Genomic DNA, 17,343 nt, shown 5'->3' on the forward strand with positions numbered 1-17,343 from the left:
GGTGGGGCCACACCTGGCTATTTGGGGAGGCACTGCCTCCCCTACCCACTCCCGATGTGGTTGGTCCCGGAAGTGACGTCACTTCCGTCCCGGGGACAGCGCTGACCACCGGGAACCCTGTGCTTCCCCCTCAACTGACCCCTTCTTTGCCTGCCCCACTCCCAGAGGCTCTGCTCACTGCACTGCTACTATTGGTTAGAAGGGTTCTTACTTTGTCCATCTCAGCTGCTAATTGGTGGAAGCTGAGAAGGTGGTGGGGTGGGTAAGCTCCAGAGAATGCCGGCTCCTGGAGGAGGGGATCTGCCTGCCCAGCACTGCAGCTAAGAGCTTTGCCTATGGTTGGGTGTGTGCTGTGAGCAGACCTCCGGTACAAACTTGAGGGAGGAGAGACAGGTGCCACCTCGTCCTCCCTAAATAGTGCTGCTGATCCGGGGCTAGAGGAGGTGTCAGCTCCCGCTGTAGCCCCAGAGGCGTTGTGTGCCACTGCCAAATATTGGGGGGGGGTGTTGTGCCCCTGCTTGCCCCATACCCCTCCTTCCTCCTCCCCCCGTGCATGTCCCTGGTGCTCTGTCTGCGTCTTGGTTCCCCCTGCCCTGGGTTCAACTCCAGCACTCCAGGAAGCCCCTTCCTCCCTTCCATGGCACTGCCGCGTTCTGGGCTCCGGATTTTCTCCCCCACCCTGGCTCCACTCTGGATTCCCCGCTCCAGGTTTCCCCTGCCTCCCGTTCAGCCCCACAATAGGGCTCCGGTTTCAGCTGCTGCTACAGGGATCCTGAAGGTAGGAACCTGGGGCTGCCCGCGGTGGAGGCAGCTCGACACCCAACATGGAGGCGCTGCTGCAGCACAGGCCGCCCTGCCTACCTGCCCCAGAGGGAGCTGCTACCAGGAGCCCGGGGGCCCCGTGTGGTAATCTGCCACTGCCATCAGTTGAGCACAGGCAAGCCCAGTGCAGGGGAAGGAAAAAATGGTTACCTACCTTTTATAACTGCTGTTCTTCGAGATGTGTTGCTTATGGCCATTCCATTCTAGGTGTGTGCGCACCCACGTGCACAGTTGTTGGAATTTTTTACTTTAGCAGTATCCGTAGGGCTGGTTGTGGCGCCCTCTGGAGTGCCGCACTCGTGCTGGTATATGAAGCGCTGCCGACCCTACGCCCTCTCAATTCCTCCTTGCCGGCAACTCTGACAGAGGGGCAGGAGGGTGGGTAATGGAATGGACATGAGCAACAAATCTCGAAGAACAATAATTACGCAACATAGGCAACCGTTTTCTCTTCTTCGAGAGCTTGTTCGTGTTGATTCCATTCTAGGTGACTCACAAGCAGTATCCCTGGAGGTGGGCTCGGAATTCAGTCGTATGGCTTGCAATACTGCTCTGCCGAAGCCAGCGTCGTCCCGGGCCTGCTGGGAAAGCGAGTAATGGAATGTGAACATGTGGATGGACGACCAGGTAGTGGCCCTGCAAATATTTTGGATTGGCACCTGGGCCAGGAAAGCTGCCGACGAGGCTTGCATCCTGGTTGAATGGGCAGTTACAATCGCCAGCAGTGGCACTTTTGCCTGTTCATAGCAAAAACGGATGCAGGAGGTAATCCATGATGAAATTCTTTGGGCAGACATAGGAAGGCCCTTTGTTCTGCCTGCCACCACGATGAATAGCTGCGTCGACTTATGGAATGGCTTACTCCTTCAATGTAAAAGGCTAGCACCCTTCTGACGACCAGAGAGTGTAATCTATGCTCCTCAACTGACTTATGAGGAGCTGGAAAGAAGACTGGTAAGTATATTTCCTGGTTGATATGAAACTGCACAACTACTTTGGGCAGGAAAGCTGGGTGCAGCCACAGCTGGACCTTGTCCTTGTAGAACACTTTGTAGGGCAGCTCCGAGATAAGCGCCCTAATCTCAGAGACCCTATGGGCTGATGTTATCGCCACCAGAAATCAGACCTTCCATTTGAGCAGAAAAAGGGAACAAGAGGCCAATGGCTCGAAGGAACCTTGACAGTATGAGGTTCAGGACTCAAGGAGGGATGGGATTGCAGACTTGAGGATAGAACTGCTCCAGACCTTTTACAAAATGGACAGTCATGTTGTGAGCAGAGACCTGCCCTGGAATGGAGAGTGGAAGGCTGAAATAGCGGCCAAATGGACATTGATCGACAAAAGAGACAGGCCCTGGAGCTTGAGGTGCATAAGGTAGTCCAGTATCGACTGCAGCGAGGCCTGTTCAGGCCAAAGACCTTGGTCCAAGGTCCAACACGTGAACTGTTTTCATTTGGCCAGGTAGATTGCCCTGAGAGAGGGCTTTCTGCTGCTCGATGGGTTTGTTAGACATGGGCTGAGCACTCCTGCTTGTCCGCATTCAACCATGAAGCAGCCAAGTCATCAAGTGCAGTGCAGCTAGGTTCCGGTGCAGAAACCTGCCAGGGTTCTGAGAAAGCCAGTCCAGCAAGAGTGGTAGCTGTAGCGGAGCTGTCATCAAGAGGTCCAGCAGCATGCCAAACCACTGTTGGCCAGGCCAATCCGGAGCTATCAGGTTTACCTTCGCCTTGTCCTGCTTGATTTTCATGAGGACTCTTTGGATTAATGGTCCTGGTGGGAAGGCGTATAGTAGAGCCCCCGACCACGGGAGCAAAAAGGTGTCGGACAGGGAGCCTCTGTTGACCCCGTGAATTGAGCGGAATACATGGCACTTCCTGTTCTGCCTGGACGCGAACAAGTCCACCCAGGGAGTTCCCACCTCTGGAAGATCACGCTGATCACCTGCAGATGGAGTGACTACTCGTGTCAAGATGAGAAGGTCCTGCTGAGGTGATCTGCCAACACATTCCTGGCCCCGGGAAGGTGCGTTGCCACAAGATGAATGGCATGTTGCACACAGAAGTCCCACAGCCAGAGAGCTTCTTTGCATAGGGCTGATGACCTTGCTCGTCGATATAAAACATTGCGACAGGCCAAGTGAACCACTCTGAGCTCTCTGACATTTATGTGGAGCGAGCGATCATCCTGAGACCAACAACCTTGCGTGCTGACATCACCCATTTAGGCTCCCCAACCCAAATCTGAGGCATCACCAGGGTCATTGCCAGGGCCGGGGCTGCGAAGGGGATTCCTTTCAACACCAATTTGGGATTCAGCCACGATTCCAGGGATGACTGTATATGGTCCGGCACCCTGACTACGCAGTCCAGATCATGCCTGTTGGGGACATAGACTAATGCCAGCCATACCTGCAGGGGTCTGAGGTGGAATAGCATATGCTGCACAGGCTGTATGTGGCCTAACAACCTCAGGCACGTGTGAGCAGTGGTGAGCAGGTGGGCCCTCACATTTGAGATCAGGTTGGACATAGCTTGGAAACGGACCTCCAGGAAGAAAGCTCTGACCTGCATGGAGTCGAGTACCACTCCTATGAACTCTATCCATTGCACAGACCCAGATCATGACAGGTGGAGCGTACCAGATCGAGGCTCCTTTGCACCTGAGATCATCCCTTGATGAGCTAGTCATTGAGGTATGGATAGACCCGAAACCCTTGACACCTCAGGTAAGTGGCTAGTGACGCCATACACTTTGTAAATACTCTCAGGGCCAATGAGAGTTCGAAGGGTAGTGCTGTGAATTGGAAATGGTGTTGGCCCACCACAAAATCTGTGCCCTTGGAAGATGAAGATATGAAAGTATGAGTCCTTCAAGTCGAGGGCAGCATACCAGTCTCCTGGATCCAGGGAGGGAATAATGGAGGCTAGGGAGACCATGTGAAACTTCTTGAGATATTTATTGAGGCGTCACAGCTCTAGAATGGGTCTTGGGCCCCCTTTCGCTTTTGGGATTAGGAAACAGCGGGAATAGAACCTTTTCCCCCCTTATTTCTTGAGGGACCACCTCTACTGCCTCCAGCTGTAGGAGGTTCTCTACCTCCTGAATGAGGAGTTGCTGTGAGAAGGGTCCCTGAAGAGGGACGGGGAATGTGGGGTGGAGGGGGGGGACCAAGAACTGCAGGGTGCAGCCCAGCGATATCATATTGAGCACCCAATGGACTGAGGTTACTTGTGACCATGCTGACTGGAAGGGGCATAGGTAGTAGACGAAAGGATAGGAAGGTGGATCCTGGGATCTGATTGTGACACTGATCTCGAGCGCACCATCAAAACGCCTGCTTTTGGACCCACTGGTGTCTCACAGGGCCAGGATGTGTGGGTGAGAGGAAGGGGGTGACGGCGTTTAAACTCTTGTCTTCTTCCTTCCTCCTGTAGGCACTTTGTTTAGAAGAGTCCTTCAAGTGACTCCCAGGACCTCGGTGACAGATTGGGCTGGAACTCTTTTCTTGCTGTCTACAGTGCGTGGAGGCCCAGCAAGCACAGAGTGGCTCGGGAGTCTGAGTCCATGCAGCCTCACATCCATCAGCTCCAAGAAGAGCCCAGTGCCTTCAAATGTAAGATCCTGGATGGAGGACTGCATTTCCTAGGACAGACCCAAAGATTGTAGCCAAGAGCTGTGCCTCATTACCAAAGCCAAGGCAACGACTCTGGCAGCTGAACTGGCAGCATCCAAGGCTATCTGGAGGGAGCCCCTTGCCACCGCCTTGCCCTCTTCCCAGATCATGGCAAACTCCTGGCCAAGGTCCTGTGGCAAGGCTTCCTTAAACTTGTTGAGGGAGTCCCAGAGATTAAAGTTATACCTCCCCAACAAGGCCTGGTGGTTGGACACATGGAACTGGAGACTGGCCATTGAATAAGTTTTCCTTCCAAAGAGGTCCAGTCTCTTGGCATCCTTATTCTTAGGTGTAGCACTCGCCTGACCTTGCCTGTCTCTTTCGTTGGCCGCAGATACAACCAGCAACCCAGAGGGCAGGTGTGTATAAAGAATTTCAAACCCCATAGGGGGAACATAATATTTCTTTTCTGCCCACTTGGAGGGGGGCGGAATAGATGAGGGGGTTTGTCTTAGCAATCTTGAGAACCCCTTCACGGACCAGCAACACAACCTGTGCTGGGGTTGCAGCTGATAGCACGTCAAAGGGGGTGTCCGACTGCTTTGCCAGCTCCTCAGCCTCCAGTTTCAGGTTGGAAGCCACCCTCTTGAGCAGGGCCTGGCACTCCTTAAAGTCATCGGGAGGGCTGGCGTGGGAGGGGTCTGCCTCCGCCTTGTCCTGTGACGAAAAGGATGAAGGCAACATTGGGGGAGAGGCTGGGGCACTTTCCCCCACTGGGGATGGCTCCCTCGGTATTGCCACCTGCTCTTTCAATCCTGTGATGGAGTCTGTGCTGTGTTCCGAGCACAGTACCGGCGGTGCAAGGAGTCGCTTGTCCGAAGCAGTTAGGGGGGGAGGAGTGGTGTGAATAAGGAACTGGCATCATAGGTACGTGCCATGGGTTCCAACAAGGCCACTGGGCAGGTCAGTGGCCCAGCTGCCATGCAGCCACCACAGGTGCTGTGCTGGTCTCCAGAGCCGAAGGTGATCGGTGCTTCCTTGGTGAGGGGCTAAATTCCCGCTCCAACTCAGATCAATCACCTTCCGGGGACCAGGGTGGGGCTGTGGAGTCTTGCATGTGGCGGCTCATTTTTCAGTGCAGGGGACTGGTGCCTGGAAGATTACGACCAACGCCTTTCCCAGGAACGGCGCCAAGGACTGGTGCCGAGCGGTCCTGCACTGGCAGATACCAAAGCGTTAAGGGTTGTCTAGGGGATGGGGACCTGGGCTGGGGCGTTCACTGGCAGGAGGCGTGCCGTGCCAGGAATACGGAGACCGGTGCCTTGAATTGGGTGATCCACGCCACGTTGGTGGAGACCGCAAACATGGTGCTCGGAATCTGGGCCATTCTGTTCTATTAATTTATTACATTTTGAATGTATTTCCTCTTAAATTGCACAGGGTTTTTTTTGCACTGGTTTTGTTACTCAATAAAATTATATTTCTGGAAAATAATTCATCTTTATTAATTCCTAACATACGCTGTAGAATGTCTAACAGTTCTGAAAGCACCCAACTGTTCTTGTACAGTGTGACACAACTCATAAGATCAGTGACAAAGTGTGATAATCATAAGGGAGAATAAGACCAATGAGAGGGATATAACTAACATTAGAAAATAGCAAAATTATGAGATAATATGCAAGGAAATTTTGGAACATGAATTTGGTTTCTGTTAAATTATACTTTTGAAAGGTGGAACTGAGCAAATCTGGATTTAAACATGTTTTTGAACATAATTAAGAACAGTTGGAAGTATGTTCTAACCCACTGCTCAGAGCTGAGAGTTTCTATACCACCTTGCCACCAGTAGGTCCTGAATTTCTACTGATAAATGCTGATGTCAGCTGTGTTTATCATCATTCAAACCCTCAGAGCTCAGGACTGACATAAGTGTGATGCAGGTCAGGGCTATTGTGATCAGTAAAAGGATCTACTTTTCTAGAAGATCAATTTCCCTCCATTTAGGTTACCTGAAATATACTTTAAAATGGAATCTTTTAACAAAATAAATGAGCGAAACCAAGATCTAAATGTTATAATCTTCTAAGGATATGACATTTTACTTTCTTTGTCAAAAGGAATATATCCCTCCTCCCATTTTGATTCCCAAAAGGTAGCTGTTTCTGCAGTACATCTTGTTCACTTGCAAGCTGGGAGCAGAGTGCACACTTCAACGTAAATTTAGCAAGACTGCTGGACCGACCCCTTATCCCTCCCAAAGCTATTTACTTTCTATTTGTCTCCTCTCCATCAGTGCCCGAAGTAGAAATGTTGCAGTATTACTTCGAGCTCCCTTGAAGCACAGCCTTGTCCTTGGATCCACTGACCCAAGAAGCAATCAATGGTACAAGAAGGGAGTCATTTGATGAAGTAACCCTCTCCTAACGTGGTGCACAAACCATAACCCTTCTTACTGTGTTTTTAATTCTCAACCGAGGCTATGCAAAGTTAGCGAGATCCTTAGCTTTAGTATATAAAAGGAATACCTACCTAGATATTCTTTTCATCTGCTTATGCAGCTAAATCAAAAAGGGATATAAAAACTATGTGCCAGGAGTCTTCCAATGTAACCAATCAACAACCCCCTATAGACACAAAAGTCTTGTTTTCAGAAGCTATCTTTTTCCCACCCTTGAACTCTAGAATCAATATCTGCTCAGGAATCTTGCATTCCAAAGGACAAGTATCCCTAGGAAAGTTGAGCCTTTGTCCAATTACCTTAAATTATCTCCTACCCTTTTTATTTATTTTTCCTATCTCCTTTTTATTTCTGAGAAGTTTGGTTCTAGATGCTGTTGCAAGCTTGCTTCTTAACAAGAGATACCAATCCTCTATCTGCACAGTTGGGTAGCTGAAATTATGGGAGGAGGAAGGAGAAGTATTACTTTCCTCTGGTGTATTAGTATACAGTTGCCAGAGGAAGGATACCAAGCAAGATGAATAAAAGATATGTTGCCACAGACTCCTGGTGATACTGACTGGTAATGTTGTAAACCAGAACTGTAGCCAAAAGTTGTACCAGATTCCTGAGTCTTTTTCCCTTTCTTGCATCTGCCTCCACTGTGAAGGCAAAAATATCCACGGAATAAGTAATTACCTCAATACATTTTATACTCCATGATTGTGGATATTTGGGGTTTGAAAACGTAGCTTACCATTCCCAACAGAGTTCTGGCTGCTTGTCCAACCACCAGTCGATGAAGCAGATTCCACTTCTAAGATACTGCTACTGTGTGACTTTGGGATATTACGCCAGGCAGGAACCAACCCACCAGCTCGCTTCATATTAGAATCCCTTGAAGAAGAGGAGGGAAAACCAATGGATTAACATCTGGCCAATATTTTCAGGGGATGGAGAGGTATAGGGTACTGGGGAGAAGGACTAGACAGCCCTACATTTTTCCAATCTGGCAGTAACGTTTCATCTTCACCTTACTTTCACACAGTCTCAAAAGAGAAGGCAAAAGGATTCTATGGGAAAATCCTGGGGGGTGGGGGGGGGGAAGCATCCATTTCTTCTCAATAAATGGTATTTTCTAAAGATTTTATTCTTTGACATAGGAATCTGGGCTCTCTTTCTCGGTCCCCAACTGTAAGAATTATCTCCCTTATTCCCAAACAAACCAAAAACTATAACCTCCAGTCATGCATTTTCTGCAAGAAGGATTATAAAAACTGCATCAAAACTTCCAAACACCAGTTCCTCTTGATTTTGGCACTAAATCCCCTTATTGTACAAAATAGTAAAAAGAGGTCTCAAAAGAAATGATGGCGAATGTGGCTCCCTGCAGAACACGGCTTTCATAAAATAGCAACTGCAGCTATGTCACAATCTGCCCTTTTCTACAAGTATCACTGTATAGATCTTCATTCCTGGAAACTATGGAGCTGCAAGGAATTTCTCTACTGAAGATGACACTGGTTCCTTAGGAGACCCTAAAGCAAGTAATACATGCCAAAACCATGCTCTGGAGAGTTAACTGTTCCGAACAGATTTTTAAGATCTACACAGACAACAACTCTTTTGTAAAACCCTGAGTGTGATCTCCTTTTACAGTAGTCACAGGCACCAGAGATGAAGGTTGAAAGGTATATTTATTTATTAGGGCTGTCAAGAGATTAAAAAAATAATCGCGATTAATCGTGATTAATCGCACCGTTAAATAATAATAGAATACCATTTATTTAAATATTTTTGGATGTTTTCTACTATGTCAAACTTTAGAGCCTACAAGTCCAATCAGTCCTACTTCTTGTTCAGCCAATCACTCAAACAGGTTTGTTTACATTTGCAGAAGATAACGCTGCCTGCTGCTTGTTTACAATGTCACCTGAAAGTGAGAAAAGGTATTTGCATGGCACTGTTGTAGCCGGCGCTGCAAGATATTTACATGCCAGATGCGCTCAAGATTATGTCCCTTGATGCTTCAACCACCATTCCAGAGGATGTGCGCCCATGCTGACAGGTTCTGCTCGATAACAATCCAAAGCAATGCAGACTGACGCATGTTCATTTTCATAATCTGAATCAGATGCCACCTGCAGAAGGCTGATTTTCTTTTTTGGTGGTTCGGGTTCTGTAGTTTCCGCATCGGAGTGTTGCTCTTTTAAAACTTCTGAAAGCATTCTCTCTACCTCGTCCTGCTCAGATTTTGGAAGGCACCTTCAGATTCTTAAATCTTGGGTCGAGTGCTGTAGCTATCTTTAGAAATTTCACATTGGTATCTTCTTTGAATTTTGTCAAATTTGCAGTAAAAGTGTTCTTAAAATGAACATGTGCTGGGTCATCATCTGAGACTGCTATAACATGAAATATATGGCAGAATGAGGGTAAAACAGAGCAGTAACATACAATTCTTCCCCAAGGAGTTCAGTCACAAATTTAATTAACACATTTTTTAATAAGCGTCATCAGCATGGAAGCATGTCCTCTGGAACGATGCCAACAGCACGAAGAGGCATATGAATCTTTAGCACATCTGGCATGTAAATATCTTGCAACGCCAGCTACAACAGTGTCATACAAACACCTGTTCTCACTTTCAGGTGACACTGTAAATAAGAAGTGGGCAGCATTACCTCCCATAAATGTAAACAAATTTGTTTGTCTGAGCAATTGGCTGAACAAGAAATAGGACTGAGTGGACTTGTAGGCTCTAAAGTTTTACATGGTTTTGTTTTTGAGTGCAGTTATGTAACAAAAAAAAAATCTACATTTGTAAGTTGCACTTTTATGATAAAGAGATTGCACAACAGGACTTGTATGAGGTGAACTGAAAAATATTTCTTTTATCATTTTATAGTGCAAATATTTGTAATAAAAATAATATAAAGTGTGCACTGTGCACTTTGTATACTGTGATGTAACTGAAATTGATAAATTTGAAAATTTAGAAAAACATCCAAAAATATTTAATAAATTTCAATTGCTATTCTATTGTTTAACAGTGCGATTAATTGCAATTAATTTTTTTTTAGTTAATCGTGTGAGTTAACTGCGGTTAATTGACAGCCCTCTTATTTATGCATGCTATGTATTCTAAACCACTCAGGAGGCCCCAATGAAGTCCTCAAGCAGACATGGTCTCATGTCAGTCCATTAACACTACAAATGCTCCAGATTAGAGCCTGACACAGGGATTCTCACTGTCGGACAGTAATTTAACTGAGACAAAGATAACAGGGCAGATTAACTCTTGACATGGAAAGCACAGTGACAGACATCTTCTAAATTTAAAACAAACTGTCTCCATCCTGCAACTTCAGTTTTTGACAGAGCCTAAGGACAGAGCTCTGTATTTACATCCATTTTCTTAATCCCAATTCCCGTAGTTGGTCGTTCCTCTCAATCATGAACCGTACGAATTAATGACCATCCAAACAGGGAAGACTGTCATGGCACAACATATTCAGCTTCCTATTTCCCATAATCTACCTGCATCACAGTCTACAAGAACTGCTGGCTGGGACTGAAGGTCAATACTTAAGTTTCTTATTATAGAACTACAGTTTAGTTCTCAGAGGTTCCGGTGTGCAGGGCCATAAGAGAAGCAAAAGTCCAAGAGTGCACTTTATTAAAATCTACCTGTGGGTGCTTGAGCTCTCAGACAAGGGCATGTCCAGACTGACTGGGCTGCTGCTGTTGCGTTCACTGCTTTCATAGCCAGATTCCATCCTTTGGATCAGACGAGGATGCTGATCCATCAGGTGCTGGGTGCCCCGACCTCGACCCCAGTGCTTATACCTGATGTTTAGTTGGTTTGGCCTTGTTCCTTGAGTTGCTGGTTCCTTCAGCTCATCCTCTGCAAATTCCTTGGCTGTCAAGAGAAAAGAATATGGGATGGCAGAAGTGTCAGGTTTAATTCCATCAAGTTACCTGCTAGTATTCTGGATTCTTAACCACTTTTAAACCAAATGAGCTGCTTCTGTGTTCAGGGATCAAATTGTCCAGACAATTTCAAAAAGCTTAGACAATATCTTTATAGAATCTCTAAAAACATGAAGTAATTTCCAGAAGAGCAAGGGAAATGAAGCTTTAGACTCATGCAGATTCTCCCCAAGCTGACTTCTTTTTAAATACCTGCCATTTAGTGGAACCTGCTTCATCCAAAGGAAAACAAAATCTATGAGCCAGGAGTTCGAGTCATCCCTGTCAGGGTGAATATAGTAAAAGCCAGAAAGAGGGATATATTTCAATAGAGAAAGGGAAAGAGAAGGTTAGCCACCTTGTGCAGTATTTGAGGTTCTTCAAGATGGTTGTCCCCGTGGGTGCTCCACTTTAGGTGTCTTGACGCCCTGCGCTTGTAATCGGAGATTTGTGGTAGCAGTGTCCGGTTGGGCTGCGCATATGCCGTAGCCGTCTCACACTGCTCCAAGTGGTTACATAGCGGTGTGCAGCCAACCATGCCCATGTTCCCTCTCTACCCCAGAGAATCTATGTGAAACTCTGAAGTAGAGGGAAGGAGGGTGAGTAGTGGAGCACCCGTAGGGATACTAATCTTAAAGAACCTCAGTTACTGCACCAGGTGAGTAACCTCTTCTTCTTCAAATTGGAGGATTGGGCCAAAAGAAATCTAATGAGGTTCAACAAGGACAAGTGCAGAGTCCTGCCCTTCGGAAGGAAGAATCCCATGCACCGCTACAGGCTGGGGACGGACTGGCTAAGCACCAGTTCTGCAGAAAAGGACCTGGGGATTACAGTGGATGAGAAACTGGATATGAGTCGGCAGTGTGCCCTCGTTGCCAACAAGGCTAACGGCATATTGGGCTGCATTAGTAGGAGCACTGCCAGCAGATTGAGGGAAGTGATTATTCCCCTCTATTCGGCACTGGAGAGGCCACATCTGGAGTACTGTGTCCAGTTTTGGGCCCCCCACTACAGAAAGGATGTGGACCAATTGGAGAGAGTCCAGCAGAGGGCAACGAAAATGATTAGGGGGCTGGGGCACATGACTTATGAGGAGAGGCTGAGGGAACTGGGCTTGTTTAGGCTGCAGAAGAGAAGAGTGAGGTGGGATTTGACAGCAGCCTTCAAATACCTGAAGGGGGGTTCCAAAGAGGATGGAGCTCGGCTGTTCTCAGTGGTGGCAGATGACAGAACAAGGAGCAATGGTCTCAAGTTGCAGTGGGGGAGGTCTAGGTTGGATATTAGGAAACACTATTTCACTAGGAGGGTAGTGGAGCACTGGAATGGGTTACCTAGGGAGGTGGTGGAATCTCCATCCTTCGAGGTTTTTAAGGCCCAGGTTGACAAAGCCCTGGCTGGGATGATTTAGTTGGTGTTGGTCCTGCTTTGAGCAGGTGGTTGGACTAGATGACCTCCTGAGGTCTCATCCAACCCTAATCTTCTACGATTCTTCAAGGAGTGCCCCTGTGGGTGCTCCACTTTAGGTTACTATTGAGCAGTGCCCCTCAGTGGAGGGGAGGGGCTTTGGAGTTGGGTTATTGATAACACCATGAGCCCAAAGTGAGAATCTGATGCTGACTATTGCTCTATAGCATAATGTTTAGTAAATGTATGGACTAATGTTCAGTTTGCTGCTCTACAAATGTCAGTGATAGGAACATTATTGAGAAAGGCCACGGATGTTGCATGTGCTCTGGTGCTTTAGTAGCACAGTTGAATACATCCTGATATCCATTTGCATAGTTGCTGTTTGGAGATGGTTTGACTCATTGAGTGTTTTGTTATGGAAACAAATAGTCTCAGTGATTTTCTAAATGTTTTTGTTCTTTCAGTGTAGAAAGCTAATGCTCTGTGAACATCCAATATGTGGAGTGAGGCCTCCCTCCTGTCCACATGTGGCTTTGGATAAAACTCAGGTAAGAATATGGGTTGTTTCAAATGAAAGGGGGAGGAGACTTTGGTTTCTCTTGGGTTGGAACCTGGGATGCAGTTGTAGGATTACTTTATCTTTAAAGAATATTGTATAAGGTGAGTGTACCATTATGGCACCTAATTGTCCCACTCTGGTAGATGTGATGGCAATGAGAAAAGCCACCTTCATGGACAAAACAAAAAGCAGGTTGTAAGGGGTTCAAATGGCTTTCCCATGAGTCTGCGTAGAAGAAGGTTGAGGTCCCACACGGGTGTAGGGTTTCTTATTGTGGGATAAGTGTTTTCAATGCCTTTAAGGAAACGTTTAATTGTCAGGTGAGTGAATAGTGACCCCATCCACATTGTCATGAAAGGAGGTAATAGTAGCCATGTGTACTCTAATGAACCTTGTGGATAGCACAGATTTTTTTAAGACTTTGTATATTGTCCAGAATCCTCGGCGGGGGGGGACAATTGTGGTAAGATCTGTTTCTCTTGCACCAGGTGCAGAATCGTTTCCACTTATGGACATACGTCTTTCTTGTACTTGGTCTCTGACTGTTCAGTAATAGATCTTTTACTTCCTCAGAACAGGCCTCCTCGACCCCAGTCAGCCAGGGAGTATCCAGGCCTTGAGATGGAGTACTGTGAGGTTGGGATGTCCTGCATCTTGTGATACAAGGTGAGGTACTAAGGGAAGGGTTCGAGGTGGTTTCATCACCATCTGAAGCTGCTATGGGAACCACGTTTGTCTGGGCCATGCAGCTGCAATAAGAATGACCTGGATTTGTCCTGTTTGATCTTGTGAATGACACAGTTTAGGAGTGGGGTTGGAAGAAATGCATACATCAGTGGTGCCGCTTAGGGATTATTGTCCCAATCCTGCCCTGGAGCAATATTGTGGGCACTTGACGTTCTGAGCTGTGGCAAATAGATCTTTGGTGGGGAACCCCTATAGTTTGAATATGGATTTGAGAATTCCGGGATCCATCTCCCACTCGTGGGTTTGTGAGAAGTCTCTGCTTAGTACATCTGTTGTTGTATTCTGATATCCCGGAAGATAGAATGCCAATATCTCTATGTTGTTGTGATGCACCAATTCCAAAGTCATATTGCCTCTGTACATAGGGAGTATGATCATGCTCCCCCTTGGCGGTTCATGTAAAACATGCCTTCTATATTGTCTGTGAGGATTTTGATGACATTGTTCTTGATTAGAGGGAGAAAGTGGTCACATGCATTTCGGACTGCCTTTAGCTCCAATAAGTTTATGTGCAGGTTGGCATCCGCTGGGGACCAGTGCCTTGGAACATATTGTTTAGTAAGGCCTGGTCTACACCTACTCAACAATATGTTCCAAGGCCGTGTGTGTGTGTGTGTGTGTGTGTGTGTGTGTGTGAAATCAATCTAAGTTATGCAACTTCAGCTAAGTGAATAACGTAGCTGAAGTCGACATTCTTAGATCTACTTACCGTGGTGTCTTCACTGCGGTAAGTTGACGGCTGATGCTCTCCTGTTGACTCCGTCTGCGCCTCTCACCCTGGTGGAGTACTGGAGTCGACGGGAGAGCACTCAGCGGTTGATTTATCGTGTCTAGACAAATCAACCCCTGCTAGATCGATCGCTGCCTGTTGATCCAGCGGGTAATGTAGACAAGGCCTAAGTGTGCCCCCGAACCTATTAGGGAAGCGTCTGTCATGACTGCCATGGTTGGAGTTCTTTGTTGGAAAGGGACTCCTGAACAGATGTTCTTAGGTTGTGTCCACCATGTTCGAGAGTCTTTTACTCTGCGTGGCATTGTGAGGCATCTGTTGAGAGTGCCCGGCATATACACTGTTCGAAGCCAGGCCTGCAAGCATCTCATGTAGAGTGTGGCAAGTTTGACAACAAACATTGTTGCTGACATATACCCTAAGAGTTGTAATCATGGGTGTTTGTGGGCTGTCTATCACCATTGAAATTAGATTGACAAGAGTGAGAAAAAGTTGCTGGGGTAGCACTGCTGTTGCTGTTAGACAGTTGAGACAGGCTCCTATGAATTCCAACTTTTGGACAGGAACCAGTGTGGACTTTTGTGCATTTATTTGCAACCCTAGGTTTGTGAAAACCTACTCTGTTTCTTTTTGTTTGCAGGTACTTAGATGCCCAGGGTTTTTAAGGTTGCCCTTGAGTCTTTTAGGGTGCGTAATGACACATTGGTTTTGCCTGCAAATAGTTTCTGACCCTCAAAGGGTACGTCCTTGACTGTTGCCTGGACCTCCCTTGGGAACCCGGAGAGGTGGAGACAAGATGCACAATTCATGACCACAGATATCATGATAGATCATGCTGCCGTGTGTGCAGAGTCAAGGGAGGCCTGTAGGGCCCTAGCGATGAGAGACCCTTTGGAAATGTTAGCCTTATACTATTCTTTTTTGTCACTGGGTAAATTTTCAATAAATTCTGACATTTTGGAGAACAGATTGTGTGTATATTTAGCCAGTAGGGCCGCATAATTGGCAATGCGGAACTGAAGTGTAGCTGAGGAATAGGCTTTCCATCCAAAAAGGTCCAGCCTTTTCCAATCCTTATCATACGGGGTTATTTGGGACTGCTGTTGTTTCCCCCTTTGGTTGACTGCCTCCACTACTAAGGAGTTTGGTGCAGGGTCTGTAAGTAGAAACTCATCCCTTTTTGCTGGCACATAATATTTTTTGTCAAACCTCTTACATGAGGGTGGAGCTGTAGCAGGTATTTTTGCAGGCTCCATGATTGCATCATTAATTGGCAGGGCTATCTATGCCGCTTGGGATGCCTGGAATATTTCAGTGAGTTTTTGTTGGGCCTCTGGTAGCTGTTCTAATGAAATGTCTAGGGATTCAGCTACCCTTTTGAAGAGGTCCTGAAAGGATTTGAAGTCATCCCCCATAGTGGGATGGTGCGGCATTATGGTTTTGTCCATTGACGATGATAGAAGTGAGTAGGCGGCGAAGTGTCATGTTCAGCTGTGTCCTCATATGTTCCTCAGTCTCTTCCTCTTGTGTTTCTGAAGGAGCTGGGACAGTTGGTGAAGGGGATCGTGCTGCTTTGGACCTGGGTGAGCTAAGGGGTCTGCAGTGTTGGGCCCTCTACATTACCCATGGATCCCAGTATGACCAGTTAGGTGGGAATGGTATGGGGGGCGGTGCCCAGGGGTGACCATACCATTCTTGCATGTCTGCAGGTGGTTGGTGATGAGATGGTCCAGGCTTGGGTGAGGAGTGGCAAGGAGTGTATATTAATGCATCATCCTCTTCTTCCTCATCACTGGAGATAGGAGGGGCTGAGATGCAGGGAATAGTCAATTGGCTTGGTTCCGATCTGGCTGAGGTACCCTCGGTACTGAGTAAAGGAGATTCAGGCGTTGAGGCCACTGTCAAGTCTGCACGCCTCAGGAACTGCTGCAGAACTGTGACGCTCGGTGCCGGAGATGGCATTGTGAACGACCCAGGAGTATGAATTGAAGCTGCTGGTGCTGAGGATTTAGAGCTATACAGCATAGGTACAGCAGGTGGCGCCATTGTACTGCTCAGTGCCAACGTTTTCTTCAGCTCCATGGGTACCGAGCTGGAATTTTTCACTTTTCTGTGTGAACCTACATTTGAGCTTGCCCGCATAGGGTTTTTAGCTCTTCAGGAACTCTCGATGCTGGACGGCCCCAGTGCCACACGGTCCGGCATGCTCGGTGCCGTCTGTACCCGGGCAGATTTTTCCATTGGAGATCGCTTTCTTTTAGGCGATTCTTGGTGTGCGGATGTCTGCAACCGCTTTTTGGTAGCTTTTCTTGGAACAGGCTCCTTGCCAGCCGTTGTTGGAGCAGAACCCATCAGGCGGCTGCTGGTGACCGTTAACCAGGCAGTGTCCAGGATTCGGGGTTTGAGGCTGGCCTGAGGGATTTCTCCATCATGAGGAGCTTCAGTTGGAGATCCCTGGCTTTTCTTGCCCTAGCTGTCAGCTTTCTGCAGTGTGGGCACTTTTGAGTAAAGTGCGTCTCGCCGAGGCAGTGGACAAACTGTGTGTGGCCATCAGAGACCGTTATGGAGTGTCTGCAATTCAGGTAGTGTTTAAAGCCAGGTGAGCTTGGCATACCTGAGAGAATTGGTCTCTTAGAAGAAAAAACAGGGATAAACTTGTTTGAAACTATAGCAGTGTACCTGTTGGAGAGACAGGGTAAGGTAAAAAGGAAAAAATAATTTTTTTGAATGAAGAAATAAAAAATTATAGTAGGGCAAGGGAATACGGTAGTTAACTACAACTAAGCTAACACTATTAGGAACAAAAAACTGTTACCTACCTTTTGTAACTGTTGTTCTTTGAGATGCGCTGTTCATTCCATTCTAGGTGAGGGGCGCCCATGTGTGTGGTCATCAGAGATTTTTGCCTTAGCGGTACCCATAGGGCCAGCTGTGGCACCCTCAGGAGTGGCGCTCCCATACGGTGGTATATCAGGTGCCGCCGACCCTATGCCCTCTCAGTTCCTTCTTGCTGACAACTCCAAAAGAGGGGCAGGAGGGCAGGTAATGGAATGGA

The 17,343-nt window shown here is 47.3% G+C and overlaps 1 protein-coding gene across 19 annotated transcripts in view; it reads right to left on the minus strand.

Moving 5' to 3' along the window:
- The window catches only part of USP54 (ubiquitin specific peptidase 54), a 251,006-nt gene that overhangs the window by 33,009 nt on the left and 200,654 nt on the right, over positions 1-17,343 (minus strand). For 18 of the 19 annotated variants that reach the window (XM_043550398.1, XM_037905165.2, XM_037905160.2 and 15 more), the window contains 2 exons: positions 10,564-10,795; positions 7,634-7,773 (listed from right to left, as the gene is read on the minus strand). In XM_043550398.1, the coding sequence (XP_043406333.1) occupies positions 7,634-7,773; positions 10,564-10,795 (372 nt within the window). The remainder of the gene's footprint in view (positions 1-7,633; positions 7,774-10,563; positions 10,796-17,343) is intronic. The other variant, XM_043550402.1, reaches the window with a different exon arrangement.

Source organism: Chelonia mydas, chromosome 7 (assembly GCF_015237465.2).
Source record: "Chelonia mydas isolate rCheMyd1 chromosome 7, rCheMyd1.pri.v2, whole genome shotgun sequence".
Classification (NCBI taxonomy): Eukaryota; Metazoa; Chordata; order Testudines; family Cheloniidae; genus Chelonia; species Chelonia mydas.